Source organism: Nelumbo lutea, chromosome 4 (assembly GCF_056320005.1).
Source record: "Nelumbo lutea isolate HS-2025 chromosome 4, American lotus-T2T, whole genome shotgun sequence".
In the NCBI taxonomy this organism is placed as follows: domain Eukaryota; kingdom Viridiplantae; phylum Streptophyta; class Magnoliopsida; order Proteales; family Nelumbonaceae; genus Nelumbo; species Nelumbo lutea.
In genome coordinates this window covers 94,343,878-94,367,204 of record NC_142687.1, presented here as the reverse complement: position 1 = coordinate 94,367,204, position 23,327 = coordinate 94,343,878, and the positions used below count along the sequence as shown (strand labels likewise).

The 23,327-nt window shown below is 39.9% G+C and overlaps 1 protein-coding gene, 1 long non-coding RNA gene, 1 other non-coding gene and 3 pseudogenes across 3 annotated transcripts; 1 reads left to right on the top strand and 5 right to left on the bottom strand.

The window, feature by feature from the left end:
* Nucleotides 1-4,501: 4,501 nt before the first annotated feature.
* On the bottom strand, nucleotides 4,502-6,792 carry LOC148861926 (non-specific lipid transfer protein GPI-anchored 7-like). The gene is made up of 3 exons (XM_088983236.1): nucleotides 6,128-6,792; nucleotides 5,833-5,877; nucleotides 4,502-4,799 (listed from the first exon to the last, which is right to left on the bottom strand). The coding sequence occupies exons 1-3, from the start codon at nucleotides 6,456-6,458 to the stop codon at nucleotides 4,705-4,707; spliced, it is 471 nt and encodes a 156-aa protein (XP_088839362.1). The 5' UTR covers nucleotides 6,459-6,792; the 3' UTR covers nucleotides 4,502-4,704.
* LOC148861925 (uncharacterized) lies at nucleotides 4,743-7,057 on the top strand. The gene is made up of 2 exons (XR_016112650.1): nucleotides 4,743-4,868; nucleotides 6,680-7,057. It is a non-coding gene; the product is annotated as an uncharacterized LOC148861925 (long non-coding RNA).
* Nucleotides 7,058-15,782: 8,725 nt separating this feature from the next.
* On the bottom strand, nucleotides 15,783-17,278 carry LOC148861924 (granule-bound starch synthase 2, chloroplastic/amyloplastic pseudogene; annotated as a pseudogene).
* A 678-nt stretch (nucleotides 17,279-17,956) lies between these two features.
* LOC148861923 (granule-bound starch synthase 2, chloroplastic/amyloplastic pseudogene) lies at nucleotides 17,957-19,479 on the bottom strand (annotated as a pseudogene).
* Nucleotides 19,480-20,534: 1,055 nt separating this feature from the next.
* Nucleotides 20,535-20,690, bottom strand: LOC148861922 (U2 spliceosomal RNA; annotated as a pseudogene).
* A 2,475-nt stretch (nucleotides 20,691-23,165) lies between these two features.
* Nucleotides 23,166-23,327, bottom strand: LOC148861921 (U1 spliceosomal RNA). Its single transcript, XR_016098325.1, has one exon. It is a non-coding gene; the product is annotated as a U1 spliceosomal RNA (small nuclear RNA).

Sequence of the window (23,327 nt, the reverse complement as noted above, 5' to 3'; positions counted from 1 at the left end):
ACAGTTTTTAGAGTGAGTAAATGACATATATGCCCTCTTTATGCTGCTTAGATAGGAGATAGAAAATGTCCAATGAAAATTCAGAAAAAAGGGACATTTGCTCTTTTATAGGTGATGTAACCGTTTTCGGCCACGTACCAATGTTTTGTGATGTAAAATTTTTTGGCTAAGTACCTCGTCATTTGACCCGGTGGTGGCGTGCCTTAGTGATGAGCTACTTGGTGGTGAACTGCCTATTGGCGAGCTGCCTGGTGGAGAACTGCCTAGGGGCGAACTGCCTAGTGGAAAACTGCCCGGTGGTGAACTGTCTGGTGGCGAACTGCTTTGTGGTGAGCTCCCTAGTGGCGAACTGCCTGGTGGCGAACTGCTTGGTGGCGAATTGCCTGGTGGCGAGCTGCCTGGTGGTGAGCTCCCTGGTGGAGAGCTACCTGGTGGCGAACTCCCTACTAGGCGGCCGGTGACTTAGAGAATGGTGGAGCTCCCTGGTGCGACGCAATCCGACTACCCTCAGCATGAGGTGGCCTTCTTTCCTTTGTAGGCAGTGGGAGCTGAGGGACCTGCAAGAACTCCATTTTTCCTCCTCTTTGTAGGTGGCGGGAGCTGAGGGACCTGCGAGAACTCCATCTTTTCCTCCTCTTTGTAGGCAACGGGAGTTGAGGGACCTGCGAGAACTGAACCAAAGGTCCTGAGGGTATTTTCCCGGTAGGGTCTCTCCGACGCTTAAGTTAGCACTCTGATTGTAGAGAGCTTTGAAGATAATATTGGAGAAACAAGAGAGTTAGAGAGCAGGGGTTACTTCCCTTTTTCATCATCCTTTCCCCCTTTGAGGGGTGAGGTCCTTATATACCGGAGTCCTTGCGGGTTAGGTGGGTGAACTCCTCGAGGTCGTCAGGCTGGCGCTTGTGTCAGGCGGCCAGGTCGGCACTTGGGCTGGGTTGTTAGGGCGGCACCTGCGTCAGTCGGCGGGTTGGTGTCTGGTCCAAGTTGTCAGGTCGGCGCCGGTGTTAGCCGGCGGGTCAGCGTCTAGGCCAGGTCGTCAGGTCAGTGCCTGTGTCAGTCGGCGGGTCAGTGTCTAGGCCAGGTCGTCAGGCAGGAGATCTTCCTGCGATATGCCAAACTACTCCTGTACCGAACTTCTCTACAAGTGGCAAGCTGCCTAGAGCGAGCTGTCCGGTGGCGAACTGCTTGGGGGTGAACTCCCTGGGGCGAACTCCCTGTGGCGAGCTGCCTATGGCGAGCTCTACCGAGCTGCTTGGCTCTTTGGCGAGCTCCCTGGTGAGTTACCGAGCTCGTGGGGCATGTATGCCGTCGAGTTTTATCAGTGGGCATCTTATGGGCGGCTTGGCTGGATCATGTGCTAGGCTGGTCCAGGTCGGCCAGGTCGCGCAGGTTGTGTGTGTTGCGCGCAGGTCGCGTCAGGCCGGCTAAACTGGTGCCCGGGTGGGTTACCAACTCCGTAAGTTTGTTGGATGGGTGTTTGCCAAGTTGTCAGGAGGTGCCACATGTCACAATTCCACTGGAGGGCCAAATTTGCCCTCATCAATAGGTAATACATATATTATATTAAAATAAGAATACTATTCTTTTCAATTTTGTATATTTTATTATTTTATTGTAACGTTATGAATTAACCCTTTTGCCTCATATGAAAGAAATGTTGAACTATTGATCCAATTAATAGATCATATGTTAGATATTGTTCCACTTTTTTTTCTCTCATTTTTGTGTTTTTCTATAATTTTTATTTTTTATCTATTTATTATATTTTTGTTACTTAACTTTGACTTTATGGATTAACCCATTTATCCATTAATTGGATTTAAAAAAAAAAAAAACTAGCTTTCTTTGGATTGGTTTTAGACAAGACTTGTCTGACTTTTATGTTAGACAAGTGTTGGACAAGACCTCCCTTCTTTTCCCACTTTTGCACACCTTTTCACACCAAAATATTGTGATCCTAATTCTTTTTTCCTTTGCAGCTAATGTGAGAAGGAAAAAATATTTGAGAATATTCTTTTTTCCTTTCTTTTTTTTTCCTTCCTCACAAACTGAATGCAGCACAAAGCATCAAAAGTGAAAGAGTGCTATTGGATTGCGTTGGGGGACAGAAGACCCATGAATAGGTATGGGCTTTTAGGTAGGAATCAACAATGTCCACTAACCACTTCTCTCCACTTTGGGACTTCCCTTGACTTTTACATACCTCCAAGGACACCCCCACCTTTAGATATATTCCATCAAATGGGAATGAAAAGCTGGCAAAATTACTACTGTAGTCAATAGTCATCATATATAATAAATCCTCTACAGAAACGCATTCTTCTTGTAAGAAGAAAGTTTATTGATAAAGGAGGCGTACTTCATCAAGGGGTTAATAGGACGGTGCAAAGAAAGGAGTATATATGATGACTACTGAATTGGACAACGGATCCAGTTCTAGGGCCAAATGATCTGATTGTTCGAATTAAATGGATGGCCCGTTTTGATAATAAAAAATAAAAAATAAAAAATTGTCAAAATTGTTGAATGGTTTGAACAGTATAACTGTCCGAGTCAACGGTTTGCTGATCAAATCAGCGTTCTTTTGGCAAAAATCCAGTTTTAAGGAAAAACAGAATCAGTCATCAGACCGGTTTTTGGTTTTTCCGGACCGACCACTTATGACTAATGGAATTTTGGAAAACAAATGGACCACCAAATTTGCTTTCATTGCTTTCTTATTCTTTTAATACACGTGTATGATTTTAAATAAATCGATATGAATGGACAAGTGATATCAATTGTAGACTAGTAGTACTTCTTTCTTTGGGAGGGCTTTTAGTTTTGATTGAGCTACTTTCACTAAGCCCCTTTGGAGCACTCAAAGGATTTTCCTCTGATTGAGCAAATATGCGCTGAGATCTACTATTTATGCACAAGACATTGCGACATTGCAGTTGCACATCAGGAATGTCTACCCATAAATGACAATATTCAAGGACTGGAGATATTCTTAATGCATGGTTTCAAAATGCAATTTTTTTTGTGGGTAAGCGTGGATAGCATAAGATGTCTACCCATAAATGACAATATCCAAAAGAGTTTTTTTTTTTTTTTCAAAAATAACTTGGTAAGGTGCATAAGATGCCTTGGGATGCATAGATATCAAAACATTACCTAAAATAGAAAAAAAACCAATCGGATATCTACTCACAAAGTTAAGGCTTCTTAAAGTTTGCAATATATTAAGTGTGCAACCCGTGACTTGGTGACCGGGTCGAACAGGTCAATGATTCAACCAATTTGGTTTGAGAGTTTTTTGCCAAGTCAATTGGTTTTGACTGAAAGCTAGGCCAACAATGTTTTGAAAACACTGAATCAGCTTATCACATTTAAAAAATAAAAATGTAAAATAAAGGATTAACCCAAAAACCGTTGTCTAGATCAAATAAGTCACAGATTTGACCAATGTTTTCAAATCAGCATTGACCTAGACAGTTAAACTGTTTGGCCCAAGAACTATCCAGGCAACCAGTTCTATTTTACCCCAAACATGATCCCTAGCCAAAAACTGTTGAATTGGTCAATGACCTTTATGTTTTATTTTTAAACATTTTGTCAGTACAAACTGTCCATTGGAATTAGACAGTCGAATCAACTAAAAAATCGGTGACTAGAACAGTTCTGATTCTGGATTCTTTTTTAAAATATCGGATTTGACAACCAAATAAGCGAATTTTCAGGAAAATAATCATTTGGGGCCGATAGCCTAACCGGTTTCTAAGCCAAAGCGGTCCGACCGTCCAGGTCCACGACGATTTAAAAGCCTACGTATATCAGAAGACTTTGACTCTTTGTTACGAATTTCATTCATGCATAATCTAATAATCGTCCACACACGTTGGAAATGACTATCGACTAATCCTCATTCCCCGATGTCCGCGGAAAACGCAGAATTTAAAACCAAAGGGTATAAAATGCACGTTTCGCGTTTCGCGGAGAGAATCTAGGAATTTAGAGAATGGAAATTCCAATTCTGTAGCTAATAATTGTGGTTTCAACTTTGAAGAGAGTTGGTAAGAATTCCCCATACAGCGCGCTGGATCACAGTCAATCCTACGGGAGATGTTCTCAATGCACGCTGAGATGTGCTGTGGGGCGTTTTTGGCCGCGCTGGGTGGGGCGCGGTTGTGCAGATTGAACTCAGTTGGTAAAGGCACCAATGGTTGGCCTCATCACTTTTCGCTATATACTTCCCCGTAATTGCGGGTGCGGGCTGGATATTTTAAGGCTGTGTTTGGTTTTACAGGAAGTAAGAAGTAAGAGTGATCCAAAACCAAATTTAGGCTACGTTTTGGCTAGAAATAAGCCCGCAAAAAGTGTGTGAGAATAAAAACTTATTTGAGATGCCCAAATTTTAAATATATTATTAAAGTTATATTTGATTTGAAGGAAAAAATAATATTTATTTCCTTTCCCTACTTCCTTCAAAGTCAAAGTTCAAACTAAACATTTATAAGTATTTTTCACTGAACATTTATAAGTATTTATTATATAATAAACACTTCAAATAAGCACTCCTAAACTTAACCTTAGCATAAAGGAAAGGGAAATTAAAGTAATCAATCAACTCATCTCTATTAGACTATTACAAAGGCCACCACCAACCAATTGGTCTTCCTAAATGTTCAAAGTTTTTCGCCCACAAAAAGGATATAATCCTCCCTAGAACACATTCATAGAAAACCAAACCATAAGAAGACTAGAAATTCCGGTCGATGCCAGCCTGCCCACGCCACTGCCTTCTCCCTGCGACACACCTGTGATGTAAATTCAACCCAGGGAAGTTCGTCAGCAAAGCACGAAGAAATATCCAAGTTTGACAAAGGGTATGATTTGATCTCTTGGGCTTATTCTATTTCTTTATGTTGCTTGTTTTACCAAAAATGAAATCCTTGAGTCGAACTCAGAAAGAGACACTCTTAAATGAAAAATGCAGAATGATTCGTTATGCCCAAATGCTTTCAGGGTAAAATGAATAAAAAACCAAAAAAAAGCGCTTTCAGGGCATAATGAATCAAAAAGTGCTTTGAGCATTTGGTGCTCAGAAAGAAACACTCCTTAAAAGTGTTTCCTTTTACCAAAGGCCCAAAGTACTTTTTGGCTCATTTTTGTAGCCAGAAGAACACTATCGATTCCGATCTGCATTTCTTTATGTTGTTTGTTTTACCAAAAATGAAATCCTTGAGTCGAACTCAGAAAGAGACACTCTTAAATGAAAAATGCAGAATGATTCGTTATGCCCAAATGCTTTCAGGGTAAAATGAATAAAAAACCAAAAAAAAAAGCGCTTTCAGGGCATAATGAATCAAAAAGTGCTTTGAGCATTTGGTGCTCAGAAAGAAACACTCCTTAAAAGTGTTTCCTTTTACCAAAGGCCCAAAGTACTTTTTGGCTCATTTTTGTAGCCAGAAGAACACTATCGATTCCGATCTGCTCAAGTTTCATCCCTTTGATCCATACAAACATTACAAGTCTGAAGACATAGCTACTAATCTAAACCATCCCAGCAATTTACCCAAAAGGTACAAAAAATTCAATAATTCACAGACCATTTGACAAAGTGAAAGGAGGTAGCCAAAAATCTGATTGGTTGAGGTAAGTGCATTCAGAAACATTTCAGAAACAGGGGTCGGTATTTGCTACATGGGTTATCTATAATTTATACCTTTTTAACATCTGAATGTTCAGAGAAACAAAAAATAACAAAAATCAAAGAAGCAGATTCTCAATCTAAGTGAGTAACTAAATATCTTCTCTAAATCTAAAATGGGTTTAAACAAAGATTCATACCTGGAGGTGATGGCACAGAAGTAGAAGTAGAAGTTGGAGCTTGCGCTGCGAAAAATAAAAAAACATATACATCGTTACTAAAACACTCATCAGATCAGAAACCCTCAAGGCAGATTCCAATTCCAAGCCCAATAGACTCATCACTCAATTCACTCCATCAAAATCTCCTTTTTCAAACCCCTAGTGGGTTTACTGGGTTTTCCCAATATCCAAGCAAAACACCACATCCATCTGCAACTCCAAGACTTGGGTAACAAAAGCAGAATATAGAATTATAGATACACAAAACACAAACCCTTGTTGCAAGCGCTGATGGTGCCGTTGATGCCACAGTACTTGGGAAGCTCAAGGGCTTGAGTGACGTTGCTGACAAAAACTTTCAAAGTGGGGCTCTTATAGAGATTGCAGAGGCATTCGAGTTGGGTGTTTACGGCGTTCCGAAGAGGTGTGCAGCAGGAATCCGGCGGCTTCGTTGAATTCAAGTACTGTGCGCATGCCGCCAGATTCGACCCGCACGACGGTGTATCCTCCCCCTCTACCTCCGTCGCTCCTCCGATCAACAAGATCGCCACCATCACCACCGCCCACATACCCACATCACTCCTCTTACCCTTTGAATCACCCATCTCTCTCTCTCTCTCTCTCTCTCTCTCTCTGGTTCACGGGGCACCCTCTTCTCTTTTCTATAGTTACTCGTTGAACTCAGGCATTTACTTCTTAGTTATCTTCCACACCGGAGAATTTAGGTAGATGCAGAAAGGTGGGTTGACCCGTAAATAATGTAATTGAGTGTCTAATCATCTGGCTTATTGTCTGAATTTTAATAACCGTTGGTGTTTGGCTGCAGATCCAAATTATTCGTTCGCATGCATCAGATAAAGAAAAAGAAGCGAAACCTAACTGCAAAAGAAAGGAAGGGGATTTTGGTAATTGTTGTTTTCTCAACTCTCAAGGACCATCTCCGGGAAAACCGCCAAAGGTTTTTTCTTGGGGAGTGGGATCCACGTCCACGAGGAGGAATTTTAACTGGGCCTACAACGATGATTGATCCACGTGGCCCGACAGGGCCCAATCCACTTCACACATGGCAGATTAACAAGTTAGGAGCCAGGACGCACAAAGAGGAACCCACTAGGGCCCACTAATACGTCAACGCGTGTAGAGATTATGGTGTATAATTGATAAGTTCTAATGAAGCCAAAAAAAATCGAACCGGTTTGATTAATCGCTGGTTTGTTTTTTTTTTTTAATATTGAATCAAAATCGAACCGTTTAATTTTTTTGATACGGATCAAGTTGCCAATTGGAATAAACATATTACGCAAGATTATTTTTTATTCCATCTATATCAAATTCAAATGTAAAAAACTATTATTTTGCCCCTTTTGTTAATACACTGATTTCATCTTTCAAAAAAAAAAGCCACCAGTTCCACCGAAAGGCAAAATCAGTGAAGTCTTCCACGTTACTTACAGCTAATCCACTGACTTAATCTGAATCACCCTAGAAACTATCCTTATTAGCCTCGGATGGAGATTTGGACTAAAACAAGCTTCAGATTTTGCAAGATTCACCTTCTCCCCACACTGCTCCAGAACCTTCATTATTCTTCCTCCTGCTACACTGGCCTTTGAGAAAATATAAGTCATATGCAAAAAAGAGATGAGTGATAGCAGGACACAATTTGTTCGTCTTAATTCCATATATCATATCTTCACACACTTAATAGTCAGAGATAAAACCTTAGAATTTGATATGAGACAGATGAAGTGCATGCCGTCATGGTTTTAAAACCGACCCGTTAATCGAACCAATTAGGGATTCAGTTACTGGGTCGAATGGGCCGAGCGTTTGATTTTGACAAAAAAATTAAAAAAAAAAAAACTGTTAACGTTTTTAACCGCTCGATTCAATGGTTCACTGACCAAAATCAATGGTTTTGGGGGAAACGGACCTGACCGGTTCCCAATTTTTCTGATCTGACCATCCAGTTCGGTCCAGTTTTGAAAATCATGCATGCCATGACCCAATCTATGAACTTCCTGTCAAACCCTAAACAATAAAAAAAAAAAATCAGGTTTCCAAATTGTACTATCATGCTGGAAAAATGTGATACCAAAAAAATTTACAGCCAAATCAACGGACATTATAAATTTAATAACCAATCTAACGGGTTTTTATAAAATTGAGAGGAGTTGTGATTGGTTAAAGCCTTCCAGGTATCATATTTTTCCGACTTAGTAAATTTTCCTTACAAAATTGATCTTCACATCGACCTCCCAATACTTGAGCCGTGCACATTGGGAAATCTTCCCATTAATGATGGCATTAATTCTTCAACTGCATGTCAACTAACCGAGTTACATAAAAAATCAACTACCTGCCTGGGAACCAACACTCAATTCCCGAAATATATGTAAATTCTGGCATGTGGGTTAAAGTGTAATTAATTGACAAAATAAATAAAATTCATAAAATAATATCAAAAACTTTTTTTTTTCATTTTTTAGGAGAGGGTAATTGTGTCTAAAAAATTGGGATTTTCCTCACTAAACCATTATGTTTGGAACGTAATTGATTTTGTAAATTTAAGAAATTTCATTATACATCTTATAAGAGTTCCAAAAAAGATGTTTATTATTTCTTTTCACAATAGATAAATTACTACAGATCAGAGGAGAACTACCCCAAAATTTAGACTGAGAAATCAGTCATTGGCTTCTCTTTAGTTTTTAGATTTTTATTGGGCTTATCATGGAAGAATTAAAGTAGTGTACAAGACCTCTGAGAAAAATTGAAATGTAAAAGTTGAACTTCTTGTCTTTTTTTTATAGATGGGGCGAATTTGTTGTTGGGACCAGCAAATATCCTCCAAATGAATTTGTCAAAGCTTTCACACGGCAAATGTGTTAAGGAACATGGATCAGCCCACAAAAATTGAACTACAGAACCAGAAGATTAGTAAAAGGGGGACAATAGATAGTGGGCACGTGACCTCTGTGGGGCTTAACAACTTGTCATCTACCCTCCATCACAATCAATTCATCATGTCTTATAATCAATAGCTCTCATTATGTGGATTACAAAGGACCAGCTTCAGCTTGACTTCCTATACAAATTGCATAGGGCGTCAACAATGTGGTTGGAGATGGTCATAATTTCTGATAGAGCTATGCTCTTTGTGGACGATTTAAAGATGGATTTCAAATGGCGTTGGTTACTGTTTTTTTTATTACGGCTATTAAATTCAAGGAAAATAGATCGGAAGTTGTACGACATTAGATTTTACCGTTGGGCGTTGGTTATAAACTTATAATTATCTTCAAGCTCTAGACTTCCACTAAGCTATGCATTGTGAATTTCATTTGCACTAGTAAAATGAGAATGCAAATAGGCAAACTGTAAATTTGTCATTCCTGCCTTTATAAAAGAGAATGAATGTAGGAAGAAGCTTATCTGTCTACTTGTATGGGAATGAAACAAGATGACGTGGTTTCCAATTTATATGAAAGAATTCATTTAAGATTATTACAAAATTTGAATGGCCAATGAGTGCAAATGAAGCAAAAAAAAAAGTATAAAATTTATTATGGAAGAATATAAATTACTTATACTATTATAAAAAGTATGAATAATGGTGTAAAACTTTTTTTGACTAAAATGTCTATATTTTTTATTTAGTATACCTCTAATTATATGAAGGTTGAAAACATAATTTTAATTAATGCTTTCCACCTCATTTAATTCTCTCATTAATTCTTGTATTTAAGGTATTAATTCTCATTCTCTCTTATTAAATCCCATATTTAAGTTAGCTTAACTAATAAATGCTACTAATTAGATTTATGTCCAATACTTTTAACAATATAAATCCATATATTTTAAAATTAATGAAAAACAAAATCATTCTTTATCCAATTGATGACTAAGCAATTCAACTATTCGAATCAAATTAGTCAATTCATGAAGTCATAGTTAGATAATAAAATTTTTAAATATAAATAAATATAGAAAACTATAAAAATATAAAAATAGGCACACTTATGATTTTTTTATTAATCAAATTAGAAAAAGAAAGTGTAATAAACAAGAATTTTTTAATTGATGATTAAAATGAAATATATAATCTAAAATTGACCAAAAATTAAATTAGTTTCCAATTTAGCAGAAATCAATAGTTCAACTTTTGGATCAAACCTGTTAACCTTTAATGTCATAATTAAATAATAAAAATTAATAAAATATAAAAAGCACAAAAATAAAAAAAAACATTTGGGCACATGTATAATATCATATATTTATAATATTAAAAAATTGTTTAAAAATAACAATATTATTTTTACACACATAGAAATAAAAAAAAATATAAAAAAATTGAGCACATCTATAACTCCAAATTTATATTGCTACTAAAAATATGAATAAGATCGTGAAACTTTCTTTTGCCTAAAATACCAATTTTTTGAATTTAATCCTATTTAATTATGAGGTTTAAGATGTAACTTGAACTACAAATTTCATATCATTCAATTCCCTCTTGAAATATATATATATATAAGAAGAAGAAGAAGAAGAAGAAGATAAAACACTACAAAAAGAAGAATTTATCCAAGTAGGTAGGCCTGTCAATGGTACCTAAAACTTTGTTGCCCAATATGATGTGCTTATGTAATTAGATTCAAATTTTGCAATATGCGTCCAATTAATAGTGAAAAACAAAAATATAAAAAATAAAAATTACATTAATTTTATAATAATTTTGGATAGAATATTTCTATCATTATCATCACTTAGAATTGTCACATGCAAAGCACATACACACTTACTAGTAATTAGATATAAATAGATGCAAAATTCAAACAATTATAAAAATTGTATATAGATTCTAGTTCAGATTTGCATGGATTGCAAACAAGCTTGAATGGGAAACCATCACATTATGGCATAGGGTCGCAGGGGAGTCTTCATCTAGTCCACAGTCTAATTTGATTGGACTCTCAATCCATAGGAGATGGGAAGAGTTGTTATACGTTGTTCATCATCGAAACATGAATCGCTAATATGAAGAGTTAATGGGTATTTGGCATCGATGTTGTTTTCTAAGAAAACAGCACCATGTATGCACCACATCAGAAAAAACGATGCTTCAAAAAATGGCATCTTACTTGGTATTGTTTTTCCATAAAAAGCATTGCTTCAAACCATGCCTTGGAAATCAAGAAAGTGAAGTCTGAAGCAACGCCAAATTTGATGTTTTCTCACAAAAACCGCTCGTTGTTACTAGCGGTGCAATGATGTGGCATTATCTTGGATGTTGAATAATATGACCAAAGCTGAAAACAGTTCTATAGCACTGGTACCAATAAAACCAGTGCTGTTTTTCATAAAACAACCTATGTGACAACACCGCTTCCAAACAAAAAATAAGCACAGTTTTATCAGAAAACGATATTTACAACTCACACATGCCCAGCACTGTTTTTATGAGAAAACGGTGTGTTCCCAGTACTTTTTCCAAACACCTATATATTTAATGAATCAAATCTGCATTTAGACATTAATTGAACTATTACCAAGCTCTGACATGGGCAGAGGAAAAAATAAAAAAAGAAATTAAAGAATTGAATATCCGGAGTTTGCACTACTAAGGCTCAGTTTGGAAAGAGTACAAATGCAAATATGTATAGTGCAAATACATACAAAATAATACAAAACATGAGGTTTTACACTCTACATATTTGCATTTGTACTCCTTCCAAATTAAGCCTAAGGAGAAGTGGAACTTTCATGGGAGCAAATGGTCAGCGAAGAAAACCAAGCACTGGGATTATTTAATTAATTACTAAAAATTATTTGAATTTCAACTTTCAAGGGCAAAATCATGGCTAATAATGTTTTGCTTTGAAATCATCGCCCAATGGACCCAACCTGGGTGAAAGGCAGAAAGCAATTCCAAGGAATGTTTTCAAAACCGAATCGGAAAACCAGGAACTTGTCGTCATTTTACCCCAAAACCGCTATTTGGCCAAAAACTGTTGATTTGGTCAGTAAATTACTGACCTGGGTAATCGAATCGTTTGACCCAAGAACAGTTTTAGCCATTTTTTGATTTTTTTTAATTTTCTTATTTTTTTTATCAGAATGAACTATCTATTCGAACTGATCAGTTAGACTATTCGACTTGAAAACTGGACCCATAACAGTTCCTGTCCAGTCCGATTTTAAAAATCTTGATTCCAAGTCTATTAGACAACAAGAAACCTTATCAAATGAACATACCCAGTTAGCACCTTTTTTTTTAATAAGCGGGGTGCTCTTGCATGGACTAATAAGAATACAAGAAAATATTAAATAGGCAATCTTATTTAGTGTAATTTAATTAGTTGATTTAACTTAATTAATTAAATATGATAAATAAGTTTAATTATTGATTTAATTAATATAATTAAATACTTAAATTATATGATTATTCAAATTTTAAAACAAATAATTTTACAATTAATAAATTTAAAATAATTAATAAAATTTGAAAAATACATTTAAGTGAAATTAAGTAACCTAACATATGATATGCACTAAGACATTTTAACAAGTGTATACTTGGAGGGGTTGGGGGGACGGGAGGGAGTGGTCGAATTCTTGGAGAGAGAGTGAGAGAAGAGAAAATGTTTTAAAATATTAGTTTATTTTTGTTTCATGGAATTCAATTGAAACATTAAAGAGATGTCGATGAAAAGGCCCAACGTGGCCCAAAAATTCTAGGCTTAGGTGGCGTTTGATTGCACAATTAAGATGTCTGAAGTTTGACATGGTTGCTTTTCAGACGCCACAGCCGTTTGGAGTGCCTCTTAATATTAGGTCTGAAATGCATTTTCAGATCTTAAAATGAAAGTGGTTGGGTGAATGCTTAATGCGGAGAGACCATTCAGACCTCGGTAAACGATGATACTCATAAAAATTAAAAATGACAACAATTTGTCCTTCAAATAAAACCCAAAAAATTAGGTCATTCACCATATTTTCGAACTAAGAAGAAGCTCACCGCCATCCTCTCTGCAAGCAAGCTCCACCGCCATTTCTTTATGAACCTTCACTTCGAACCGAATCTACTCTCTTCTTGATTCGAACTGAAGAACCTTTTCTTGGAACCGAATCTGAAGAAGCTCCCTCAAAAACCCTCGCAATCTTCAGTTTTTTTCTTTTTTATTGCCATGCTTGTTGGATAAACATGAATGTTTTATGCTATTCAACCATTCGGATTCGTTTTCTTTGTGGTATATGGATAAACAGGAATTATTTTCGTTTGATTTGCTTTAACCAGATTCTCTGTAAGATTTATCATTAACCAAATGTATGTTGGGGAGAAGAACTGACCCAGATTCGTTTTCTTTGGAACTTTTTTTTTCTTTTAATTTTGTAGTTTTCTTCAATTTATCGAATATGGGGAACAACCCATCTTTAGATTCCTTGAAGTATGTTGGCAGAAGACAATTGGGCATCTTCAAAATCATCTCGTTGAAACTAGTTTAACCCCAGAATTGCACATTTTTTTAGGGAAATAACACCCAGTTCCAGTGTTCTGTGGTCACGCAATTTGAATTATCGGGTTACTTTACTCATTGTATAGGGAGGGAATAGGACTTTTTTAAAGAACTTGTTAATCGTGTTATACCACCTCGGTTCTACTTATAACATTTTACTTTTGGCCCATTCATTGAAGTAGTATTGCTTTTTATTGGGTCTTTGTTGAGTGTCCCAAGCTCTCTGGGGATGAGTAAATAAATGGTGTTAGTTTGGGGAACCAATTGTTGGCATACCAGAATCAGAGATAAGGTGTATGTTATTTATTAATGATACGGTTTTTGGTAAATTTTGGGGTAAACATAAGTTTTGCCAGCAGAATTGAATGAACCTATCAACTAATGAGATGTCATTGTATAGTTTTTACTAGCAATAACAGAAAAATGCATGGAATATGGCTGAATCAGTCCATGGGATATTGGTTAATGATATCACTGTATCATTAAGCAAATGTATGTTGTTGCTTTAGTAGTCATCCCATATTACACAAAATTGTTATTTTATAGGATATTTTGAGATGATTAGCAGTGTGTCTGTGTGCATTTTCATAGAAATCCAAGTGGATCACTGGTCATCAAGTTCAGGTTCACTATGTCTGTCAATGAGTTGCATAGAGTAGGTGCTATTCCTACTCTGTGGGTCATCGACATCTAAGCTATTCCTTTGAGCTATCTACAATAACATATAAGATATGGACAAGCTTGGTGCTCCCAAAACGTGATGCTTCAAGAAAACACTGGTTGACATTGTCCGCACCACCTTCTACCACCATTCCCAGCAACCCCTAAATTGCAGTAGTAGAAATACTAGATGCCCAACCAGGGTCAGATGAGCTAAGAGAAGAGATTGAGGGGAAAGCATTCCAGATCAAAAGCTTCTGTGAAACCCTTTCCTCTAAGCTGGTTGGTTACCAGCAAGATCTAGAAATGTTTTGAATGCTGACAACTGGAGTTGGATCTCAACAGCTGAACTTTGATTTTACTCTATCCATGTTTCCCTGACAACGGGAGTAGAAGTCTATTAGAGCCCATTCTGTAAAATTTTGGACCTTGGCTCCAGCTTCTGCCTTCTTCATCTCCATGGCATTCCTGGAGGTGTTCATGCAACCTTTGGGCCCATGATAGTTACTGCTTCTGCTAAACTCATTGTTTGGCTGACAGGCAGACAATTAAATTTTAATTATTTTATTATTTTTTAATAGTGAGTAATTATTTTTTATTAATTTAATTACGTTATTTATTAATTATTTTTCGTAGTTATTCTATATTTAATTATTTTTTATTCCCGTTGGTTCAATATTATTATAACTATTAATTGCACTTTTAAATTTTAATCATTTTATTAATCCCCTTCTTAATGCGCTCGGATCTGAACGCCCTTTTGGTACGCTTCATTTTTGCTTGGGTGATTAGGCGAATTGCAAATGCCCTACCTGGGTTATACACTTATACCCACTCTCCGCTTTTTGGGGATTTAAATTACTACTAGCCACCCCATGACAAAGGTACAACCCCAGGTGCACGACTCGACCTAATTTACCTAATTAGGAGTGTCAATTAGATTGGATTTGGTTCAATCCCATTCGGTCTAATATGAGTATATTACAAATGGAGTAGGTTCAATCCAATATGTGTTACGGGCCCGTACGTAAGATCTCATCACGGGTTGGTCCACGAGGAGAAAGCCCTGCTTTCCCTTGCGTGCAAAACCTATTGTGAAAACCCGAATGGGTGATTTGTCTAAAAGACCACCTGAACTCTCCGAATGGGTGATTCATCCAAGAGACCACCCGAACTCTCCTCACTCTTCGCTTGACTGGAAAACTGAATGCTTTATTTCAACTCGTAGCTCCTTAAATAGAATATTACAGAAGGGAATTCCTTATTGGATTCGGCTAGGCTAATGTAATCCAACTCAAACTCAAACTCCTAATTACCTACTCCTAATAGTAACACAACTCTTACTTAAGATAAGATAAGGATAAGATAAGATAAGGGATAAGGGATAAGGGATGGTGAAGCTGGCGGCGAGTTGGTGAGTAGAGTGTGGACCCACTCTGAAGAACTGTCATGTGGGCCCCACCCTACTGCTGCTATCGGGCTGTGCGCACATCTCGCGGTGCTGCTGCCATGCGGTGCGTGCTGCTGCATAGTGCTGCTGCCGTGCGGTGCGTGCTGCGCGCTGCCGGGCGGTGTGTGCTACGCGCTGTCGGGCGGTGCATGATGCGCGCTGCCAGGCGGTGTGTGCTGCGCGCTGCTAGGCGGTGTGTGCTGCGTGGCTCTACCGGGCAGCACGTGCTGCTGTGCGGCTCTACCGGGCGGTGCCTGCTGCTGTGTGACCTGCTATGCGTGTTGCTGCCTATGACTACGTCACGGTGCACTGCCAGTCGGCGTGTCCATAACATCACACCCCTCCTGGACCACAAGCTTGTCCTCAAGCTCGAATTCTGGATACGTGGCTTGGAACTCTGCCAATTGATCAAACGGCTGCACACTATCTCTTAGTCCACCAACAGCATGAACAACAAAGATTGCCTCGTAGCTTAGTGCATAAAGTTGGTTCAGTCCACATGGCTCAAATCTAGAAGGCATGAGTAGGATGTCAGCACTAGCAGTTATTCGATGGGCCATTTGCATAGAGGAACCAACTCAACCCCTGATTTTGTCATGGTGTTGACTCTCAAGATTTTTGAGAAGCTGTTCCCGGTCAGGTCTCCCAGTGCCCAACATGACTAGTTGCACATCCTGGTCCACCATCCAAGAAATTGACTCAGCAACGAGATCAACACCTTTCTAATTGTCAAGCCTGCCAATGAACCCAATCAGAGGAACATTCTCCCGAAGAGGAAGACCAAGCTCCCTTTGTAGAGCTGCTTTGCATTGAGGCTTGCTAGTCTGAAGAGTCTCCGCAGAGTAATTAGTGTAGCCATCCGATTCTAGGTAAACATTTAACTGTGGGTTCCCTTCGTTTCCATCAATCCCATTCATGATGCCCTTCAACTTCCAATCAAACTCATTTTTTATTTGATGCAGACTAGCCACCTTCTTTAGTTTTAAGCTCCCAGGCGTAACCATCTTATAGTGACTACACGATTTGCTGATTTTAGGTCAGCTGCAAGGGCATTGAAGTGTTCCCCACCTCCTGCGTCATGTAGTTTGAAGTAGTTTTGTGGAAAATCCACATAACGAAAATCGCGTATTGGACCACGACCCCGGTGTGCTATGTTGTGGATCACTGGGACGCACCAGGTATACTTACAGAAGAGAACCTCAAGAGCAGCCTCCATATCCTGCCCCTCCGCCTTATATCTCTTGCGCACTCCTACTTCTTGGGCTTCTACATAGTTACTATACCGTGGTGCCACAACCATAACTCTATGTCCACGCCGAGTCATAGCCTTCAGTAAAGCCCCACCAACATCGCCAAGTCCACCTGTCTTCGACCCAGGAGCGCATTCTGCAAGTACCAATATAATGTTCATGACATTGTCCCTGGCCAAAGGAGGAGACTTTACAATTTCATCCTCCGTGCGCTGATTACGAAAGGATTGTTCGCCGCGATACAGCCATCCTAGTGGGACGCCGCTGCCGCTGTATGAGGAAGACTCCAAACGGCTATACTTGGGAATAACTGTGGTTGTCGGGCCAGCGATCTGTTGTTCGCTGGATGCCTCTGCCCAGTCCGGACGACGACTGTTTGTGTTGGCGATTCCCTTAGAACTTCTTTCTTTGTTGGAGATGAATGCTTCCAATAGGCGTCGCAGCTCCCGGACATCTTCCTTGACTTCACGAACCTCTATGCTGGTTTCTGCTAGCCTATGTTCCAGTTCGTAGACCTTGGATGATAGTTGCTCCATATCGCCCATGACGTTTGGCTCTAATACCAGAATGTTATGGGCCCGTGCATAGGATCTCGTCACGGGTCGGTCCACGAGGAGAAAGCCCTGCTTTCCCTTGCGCCTTCCCTTGCGTGCAGAACCTATTGTGGAAACCCGAATGGGTGATTTGTCCAAGAAACCACCCGAACTCTCCTCACTCTTTTCTTGACTGGAAAACTGAATGCTTTATTTCAACTCGTAGCTCCTTAAATAGGAGATTACAAAAGGGAATTCCTTGTTGGATTCGGCTAGGCTAGGGTAATCCAACTCAAACTCAAACTCCTAATAGTAACACAAATCTTACTTAAGATAAGATAAGGATAAGATAAGATAAGGGATAAGGGATTAAGGGATGGTGAAGCTGGCGGCGAGTTGGTGAGCAGAGTGTGGACCCACTCTGAAGAACTGTCATGTGGGCCCCGCTCTACTGCTGCTATCGGGCAGTGCGCACATCTCGCGGTGCTGCTGCCATGCGGTGCGTGCTGCTGCCATGCGGTGCGTGCTGCTACCGTGCGGTGCGTGCTGCGCGCTGCCGGGCGGTGTGTGCTACGCGCTGTCGGGCGGTGCATGATGCGCGCTGCCAGGCGGTGTGTGCTGCGTGGCTCTGCCGGGCAGCGCGTGCTGCTGTGCGGCTCTACCGGGCGGTGCCTGCTGCTGTGTGGCCTGCTATGCGTGTTGCTGCCTATGACTACGCCGCGGTGCGCTGCCAGTCGGCGTGTACATAACATCACACCCCTCCTGGACCACAAGCTTGTCCTCAAGCTCGAATTCTAGATACGTGGCTTGGAACTCTGCCAATTGATCAAACGGCTGCACACTATCTCTTAGTCCACCAACAGCATGAACAACAAGGATTGCCTCGTAGCTTAGTGCATAAAGTTGGTTCAGTCCACATGGCTCAAATCTAGAAGGCATGAGTAGGATGTCTGCACCAGCAGTTATTCGATGGGCCATTTGCACAGAGGAACCAACCCAACCCCTGATTTTGTCATGGTGTTGACTCTCAAGATTTTTGAGAAGCTGTTCCCGGTCAGGTCTCCCAGTGCCCAACATGACTAGTTGCACATCCTGGTCCACCATCCAAGGAATGGACTCAGCAACGAGATCAACACCTTTCTGATTGTCAAGCCTGCCAATGAACCCAATAAGAGGAACATTCTCCCGAAGAGGAAGACCAAGCTCCCTTTGTAGAGCTGCTTTGCATTGAGGCTTGCTAGTCTGAAGAGTCTCCGCAGAGTAATTAGTGTAGCCATCCAATTCCAGGTAAACATTTAACTGTGGGTTCCCTTCGTTTCCATCAATCCCATTCACGATGCCCTTCAACTTCCAATCAAACTCATTTATTATTTGATGCAGACCAGCCACCTTCTTTAGTTTTAAGCTCCCAGGCGTAACCATCTTATAGTGACTACACGATTTGCTGATTTTAGGTCAGCTGCAAGGACATTGAAGTGTTCCCCACCTCCTGCGTCATGTAGTTTGAAGTAGTTTTGTGGAAAATCCACATAACGAAAATCGCGTACTGGACCACGACCCCGGTGTGCTATGTTGTGGATCACTGGGACGCACCAGGTATACTTACAGAAGAGAACCTCAAGAGCAGTCTCCATATCCTGCCCCTCCGCCTTATATCTCTTGCGCACTCCTGCTTCTTGGGCTTCTACATAGTTACCATACCGTGGTGCCACAACCATAACTCTATGTCCACGCCGAGTCATAGCCTTTGGTAAAGCCCCACCAACATCGCCAAGTCCACCTGTCTTCGACCCAGGAGCGCATTCTGCAAGTACCAATATAATGTTCATGACATTGTCCCTGGCCAAAGGAGGAGACTTTACAGTTTCATCCTCCGTGCGCTGATTACGAAAGGATTGTTCGCGGCGATACAGCCATCCTAGTGGGACACCGCTGCCGCTGTATGAGGAAGACTCCAAACGGCTATACTTGGGAATAACTGCAGCTGTCGGGCCAGCGATCTGTTGTTCGCTGGATGCCTCTGCCCAGTCCGGACGACGACTGTTTGTGTTGGCGATTCCCTTAGAACTCCTTTCTTTGTTGGAGATGAATGCTTCCAATAGGCGTCGCAGCTCCCGGACATCTTCCTTGACTTCACGAACCTCCATGCTGGTTTCTGCTAGCCTATGTTCCAGTTCGTAGACCTTGGATGATAGTTGCTCCATATCGCCCATGACGTTTGGCTCTGATACCAGAATGTTATGGGCCCATGCATAGGATCTCGTCACGGGTCGGTCCACGGGGAGAAAGCCCTGCTTTCCCTTGCGCCTTCCCTTGCGTGCAGAACCTATTGTGGAAACCCGAATGGGTGATTTGTCCAAGAGACCACCCGAACTCTCCGAATGGGTGATTTGTCCAAGAGACCACCCGAACTCTCCTCACTCTTTTCTTGACTGGAAAATTGAATGCTTTATTTCAACTCGTAGCTCCTTAAATAGGAGATTACAAAAGGGAATTCCTTGTTGGATTCGGCTAGGATAGGGTAATCCAACTCAAACTCAAACTCCTAATAGTAACACAAATCTTACTTAAGATAAGATAAGATAAGATAAGGGATAAGGGATTAAGGGATGGTGAACCTGGCGGCGAGTTGGTGAGCAGAGTGTGGACCCACCCTAATGAGCTGTCATATGGGCCCCGCACTACTGCCGTTGTTGTGCGGTGCGTGCTGCGCGTTGCCGGGCGGTGCATGCTGCGTGCTGTCAGGCAGTGCGTGTTGTGCCCTGTCGGGCGGTGCGTGCTGCAGAGCGACGCTGCTAGGCGGTGCGTGCCGCGTGTTGTCAGGCAGTGCATGCTGCGCGCTGTCAGGCGGCGCGTTCTGCTGTGCGACTCTGCCGGGTGGTGCCTGCTGCTGTGCAGCTTATTGTGCGTGCTACTACCTATGATTGCGCCACAGTGCACTACCAGTCGGTGTGTCCATAACAATCTGATGAATACTTGGAACCATTTTGGACCAATCCAATACTGTCCAATCTGTTCAAATTGGATGACGCTTGGATTATTATCTTCTTATCTTCTATCAATGGATAGATTCAATCTTAACCCAATCCAATATGGATCCATTACGGATGGACTAGGTCCAATCTAATCCAATATTAAAGCCCAAGCCTGGTCCAATTCAATGTCTTATTGATCCAACACAAAACACGTCCATTCACAAAGTGAAGAAGGTTGATAATGGCTGAGACATTGCAGACCACAGCTGTTTGCCTGTCTTTGCACAAAGTGAAGAAGGTTGGAATAATAAGTAGCAAGCTACTTAGATAGATCTTCCCCCTAAAGTAATAAATTTAATATCATGTGGACCGATGGCCCACGTATCAGATATTAAACTGATAAGAACAGATACTACACTTGATCTTAGCCACAAGGCCAAGAAAGGTATGATCCTCTCTGTTTCTTCTATCACTTTTTATAGTTCATCCTACCTCTTCGACTCCTTTCACCAGCCGATGTGGTACTAAAGCCGAGACAATTATCACCCAATACCTTTGACCTTCCTCGTCTCCCTCGATCCAACCCTCACTTATTTATGAAACAGCCACCTTGATCGACCACCCTAAAGCCGAGACAATTTTTCTATCTCAAGATGAACCATAATTATCAATGTTCAAATGCAAACTTGAGAAATTAAGTCCACTGCATCTGTGAAGCCTTTTAACTTGTTCACAACACATGTTCAAACCATCAATTTTCATGGAATAGGAGATCCACAGAATGGACCATTGTTTGTATTTCTGAAACAAACATCAAATGCGGGATTAGAGAAACGAGACAGGTCTGCTTTGTGTCTATGTATAAAAACAGGAAAAATCAAGAGGAGTCTGCATTAAACCTGTCTTTGTCTCAAAAACTAACCCATATGATTGAATGTAATAATACATGCAGAAACAGCAATAGCAACTTTAATTTTCAATGGATTTGGTAAACATTATACTGATAGCTATAAATATAACCCTAGCAAGTGTACTAGTTATTAGGTAGTATAAAATATCGTTCCCACGGGGATTTAATAAAATAAGTATTAGAACCACAATCTTCCCTAATTATCTGGACAACCGAAATTCAGAATTGAGCAAGAACTATTGAAAATAAAAATTATCATAAGAAAATAAAAGCGAATGTGATCACTAATCGAATCTGAAATGGATGGAATCGCTAGGGCTTTTGGTCCACCTAACTAATGCAATGAATATTGATGGGTTCAATTAACTAAGATTATTTGTCATTCCCATAAGTTGAGGTCTTTCCAATTTTATTTAATATTCTCTCTCGAGATATACTAAACCTACGTCCATCAGGTAGCCATTCGATCTCTCGAGTAGAACTCTCAAAATGGGAGTGCATTAAGTCCAAAAAGACCATGAAATTCAGATGAGTCATGTATATATATCTCTATATACCATTCAATTCACACTATGAATTATTCAATCGATTATGTGACTTCCTCTCTTGATTCATTCACATAACTCAAATCAATTAAGAGGTGGCCAAGCTCTTAATTGCATTAAGCACAATAATTCATAGACTATATGAAAATCACAATCTTAGATAAATCATAAAGATAAAAATATATTCATTAACATGATTAGGCTTTCCTCAGCCCTAACAAGAAACAAATCAGTTCATGATAGAAGAATTAAAGCAAACAAAGGGAAAGAAAAAACTCTTGGAATCGCCCATGATGCTGAGATCTCCTCCTCTTGCCGCCACCTTCTTCTTGAATTCTTGCTCCTTTTTTGATTGATTGCTCCTTGTTTCTTGATTCAATCCCCAAGATTGAGTGATTGTGTGATGCCTAAAGCTGATCCGCCCCCTCCTTTATATAGCTTATAGGGGAGGGGGTGGTCTCCTACTTCCTCTTGAAGTTGATCTTTACAAGAATAGAAAGTCTTATCCTAATTCTAATCTTATCTTTTTATCTAATGAACTCAATCCTCTTATCTTTCTAAGATTACATTAAGAATTTAGATCTGGAAGGACTCTTCTCAGTTTCTTGTTCTTGGATTCGTATTAGACCTCCTCTGCGAATTGGGCTTCAGCCAAGCTTTTCTGCAAGTTGGGCTTCAGCTGCGGATTGGGCCTTCCTATGAATTTTTTGCAACTTCCGGCCTAGATTTGACTTAAATGCTGGCCGAATCTGCGAAAGACCAAAACATGAAAGTTGTGGCTTTTTCTCTTATCTTTTCAATGGATTTTGAATCAGCCCATTGGGAGTTCGGATACGTGAGTTAGGCCCAAATTACAGAACGATGTCGAAACTGTGAAAAATCATCCGATTTGTATTTCTTTGCTCTTGATTCCTTCTTTCATGCCCTAAACAGAAATATGAATCCAATTAGATGCTAATTTGGTATAAAAGACATAATAATTGGGGATAAAAATATGATAAATTCTACTCTCATCACATACATGAAGCAAGGCATCAATGCAGGGCTTCAGCAGCTACAGAAGAAGAATGATGATCACTGATCATGGTTTTAGGAACCTAAGACCTCTCATCTTTTTTTATACTCAAATCTATTGTGAATATTGTAAATGCTAAATAGTTAAGGAGGTAGTGTATAGCTGGATGGATGGAGAAACCTTTCTCACCAGCTATTTATCTTATTTAACTTTTAGGTAAGGTTAAAATAGAGTATGTCAATTGTAAAGACAATCCTATAGCTCATAATGTGGCCCATTTTGCATGTAAAAGAGAGAATGGGTACAGACCTTTTGAATGTAATGAACAAGTTTAATTTTCCGAAAGAAAAAAAACATAAATAAAGAAACAAATATTGAAATCCCAACCACAGATAGATGGAAGAAAAGAAATGAGACGAAGATAGAAAATGAAATTTTTAAACCAGGGAATTGGGCAGGGGCCGCGCGAACGCGTACCCCCGGATGCCACAAATTATGACGTACACTCTCCCACTTGGGGAGATGTTAGGCGGACACCCCTCCTCAGTGCAATGGAGGTCGCCAACCTAAGCCATGGGCCTTCTTGATCACCCATCGACCCCGTCCAGGTAAGTAT

Coding starts and splice junctions, on each gene's coding strand:
- LOC148861926 (XM_088983236.1), bottom strand. CDS start 6,458: ATGGGTGATTCAAAGGGTAAGAGGAGTGATGTGGGTATGTGGGCGGTG. Junction 5,878..6,127: donor CATCAGCGCTTGCAACAAGG/GTTTGTGTTTTG, acceptor TATTTTTCGCAG/CGCAAGCTCCAACTTCTACT. Junction 4,800..5,832: donor TTCTGTGCCATCACCTCCAG/GTATGAATCTTT, acceptor TTTACATCACAG/GTGTGTCGCAGGGAGAAGGC.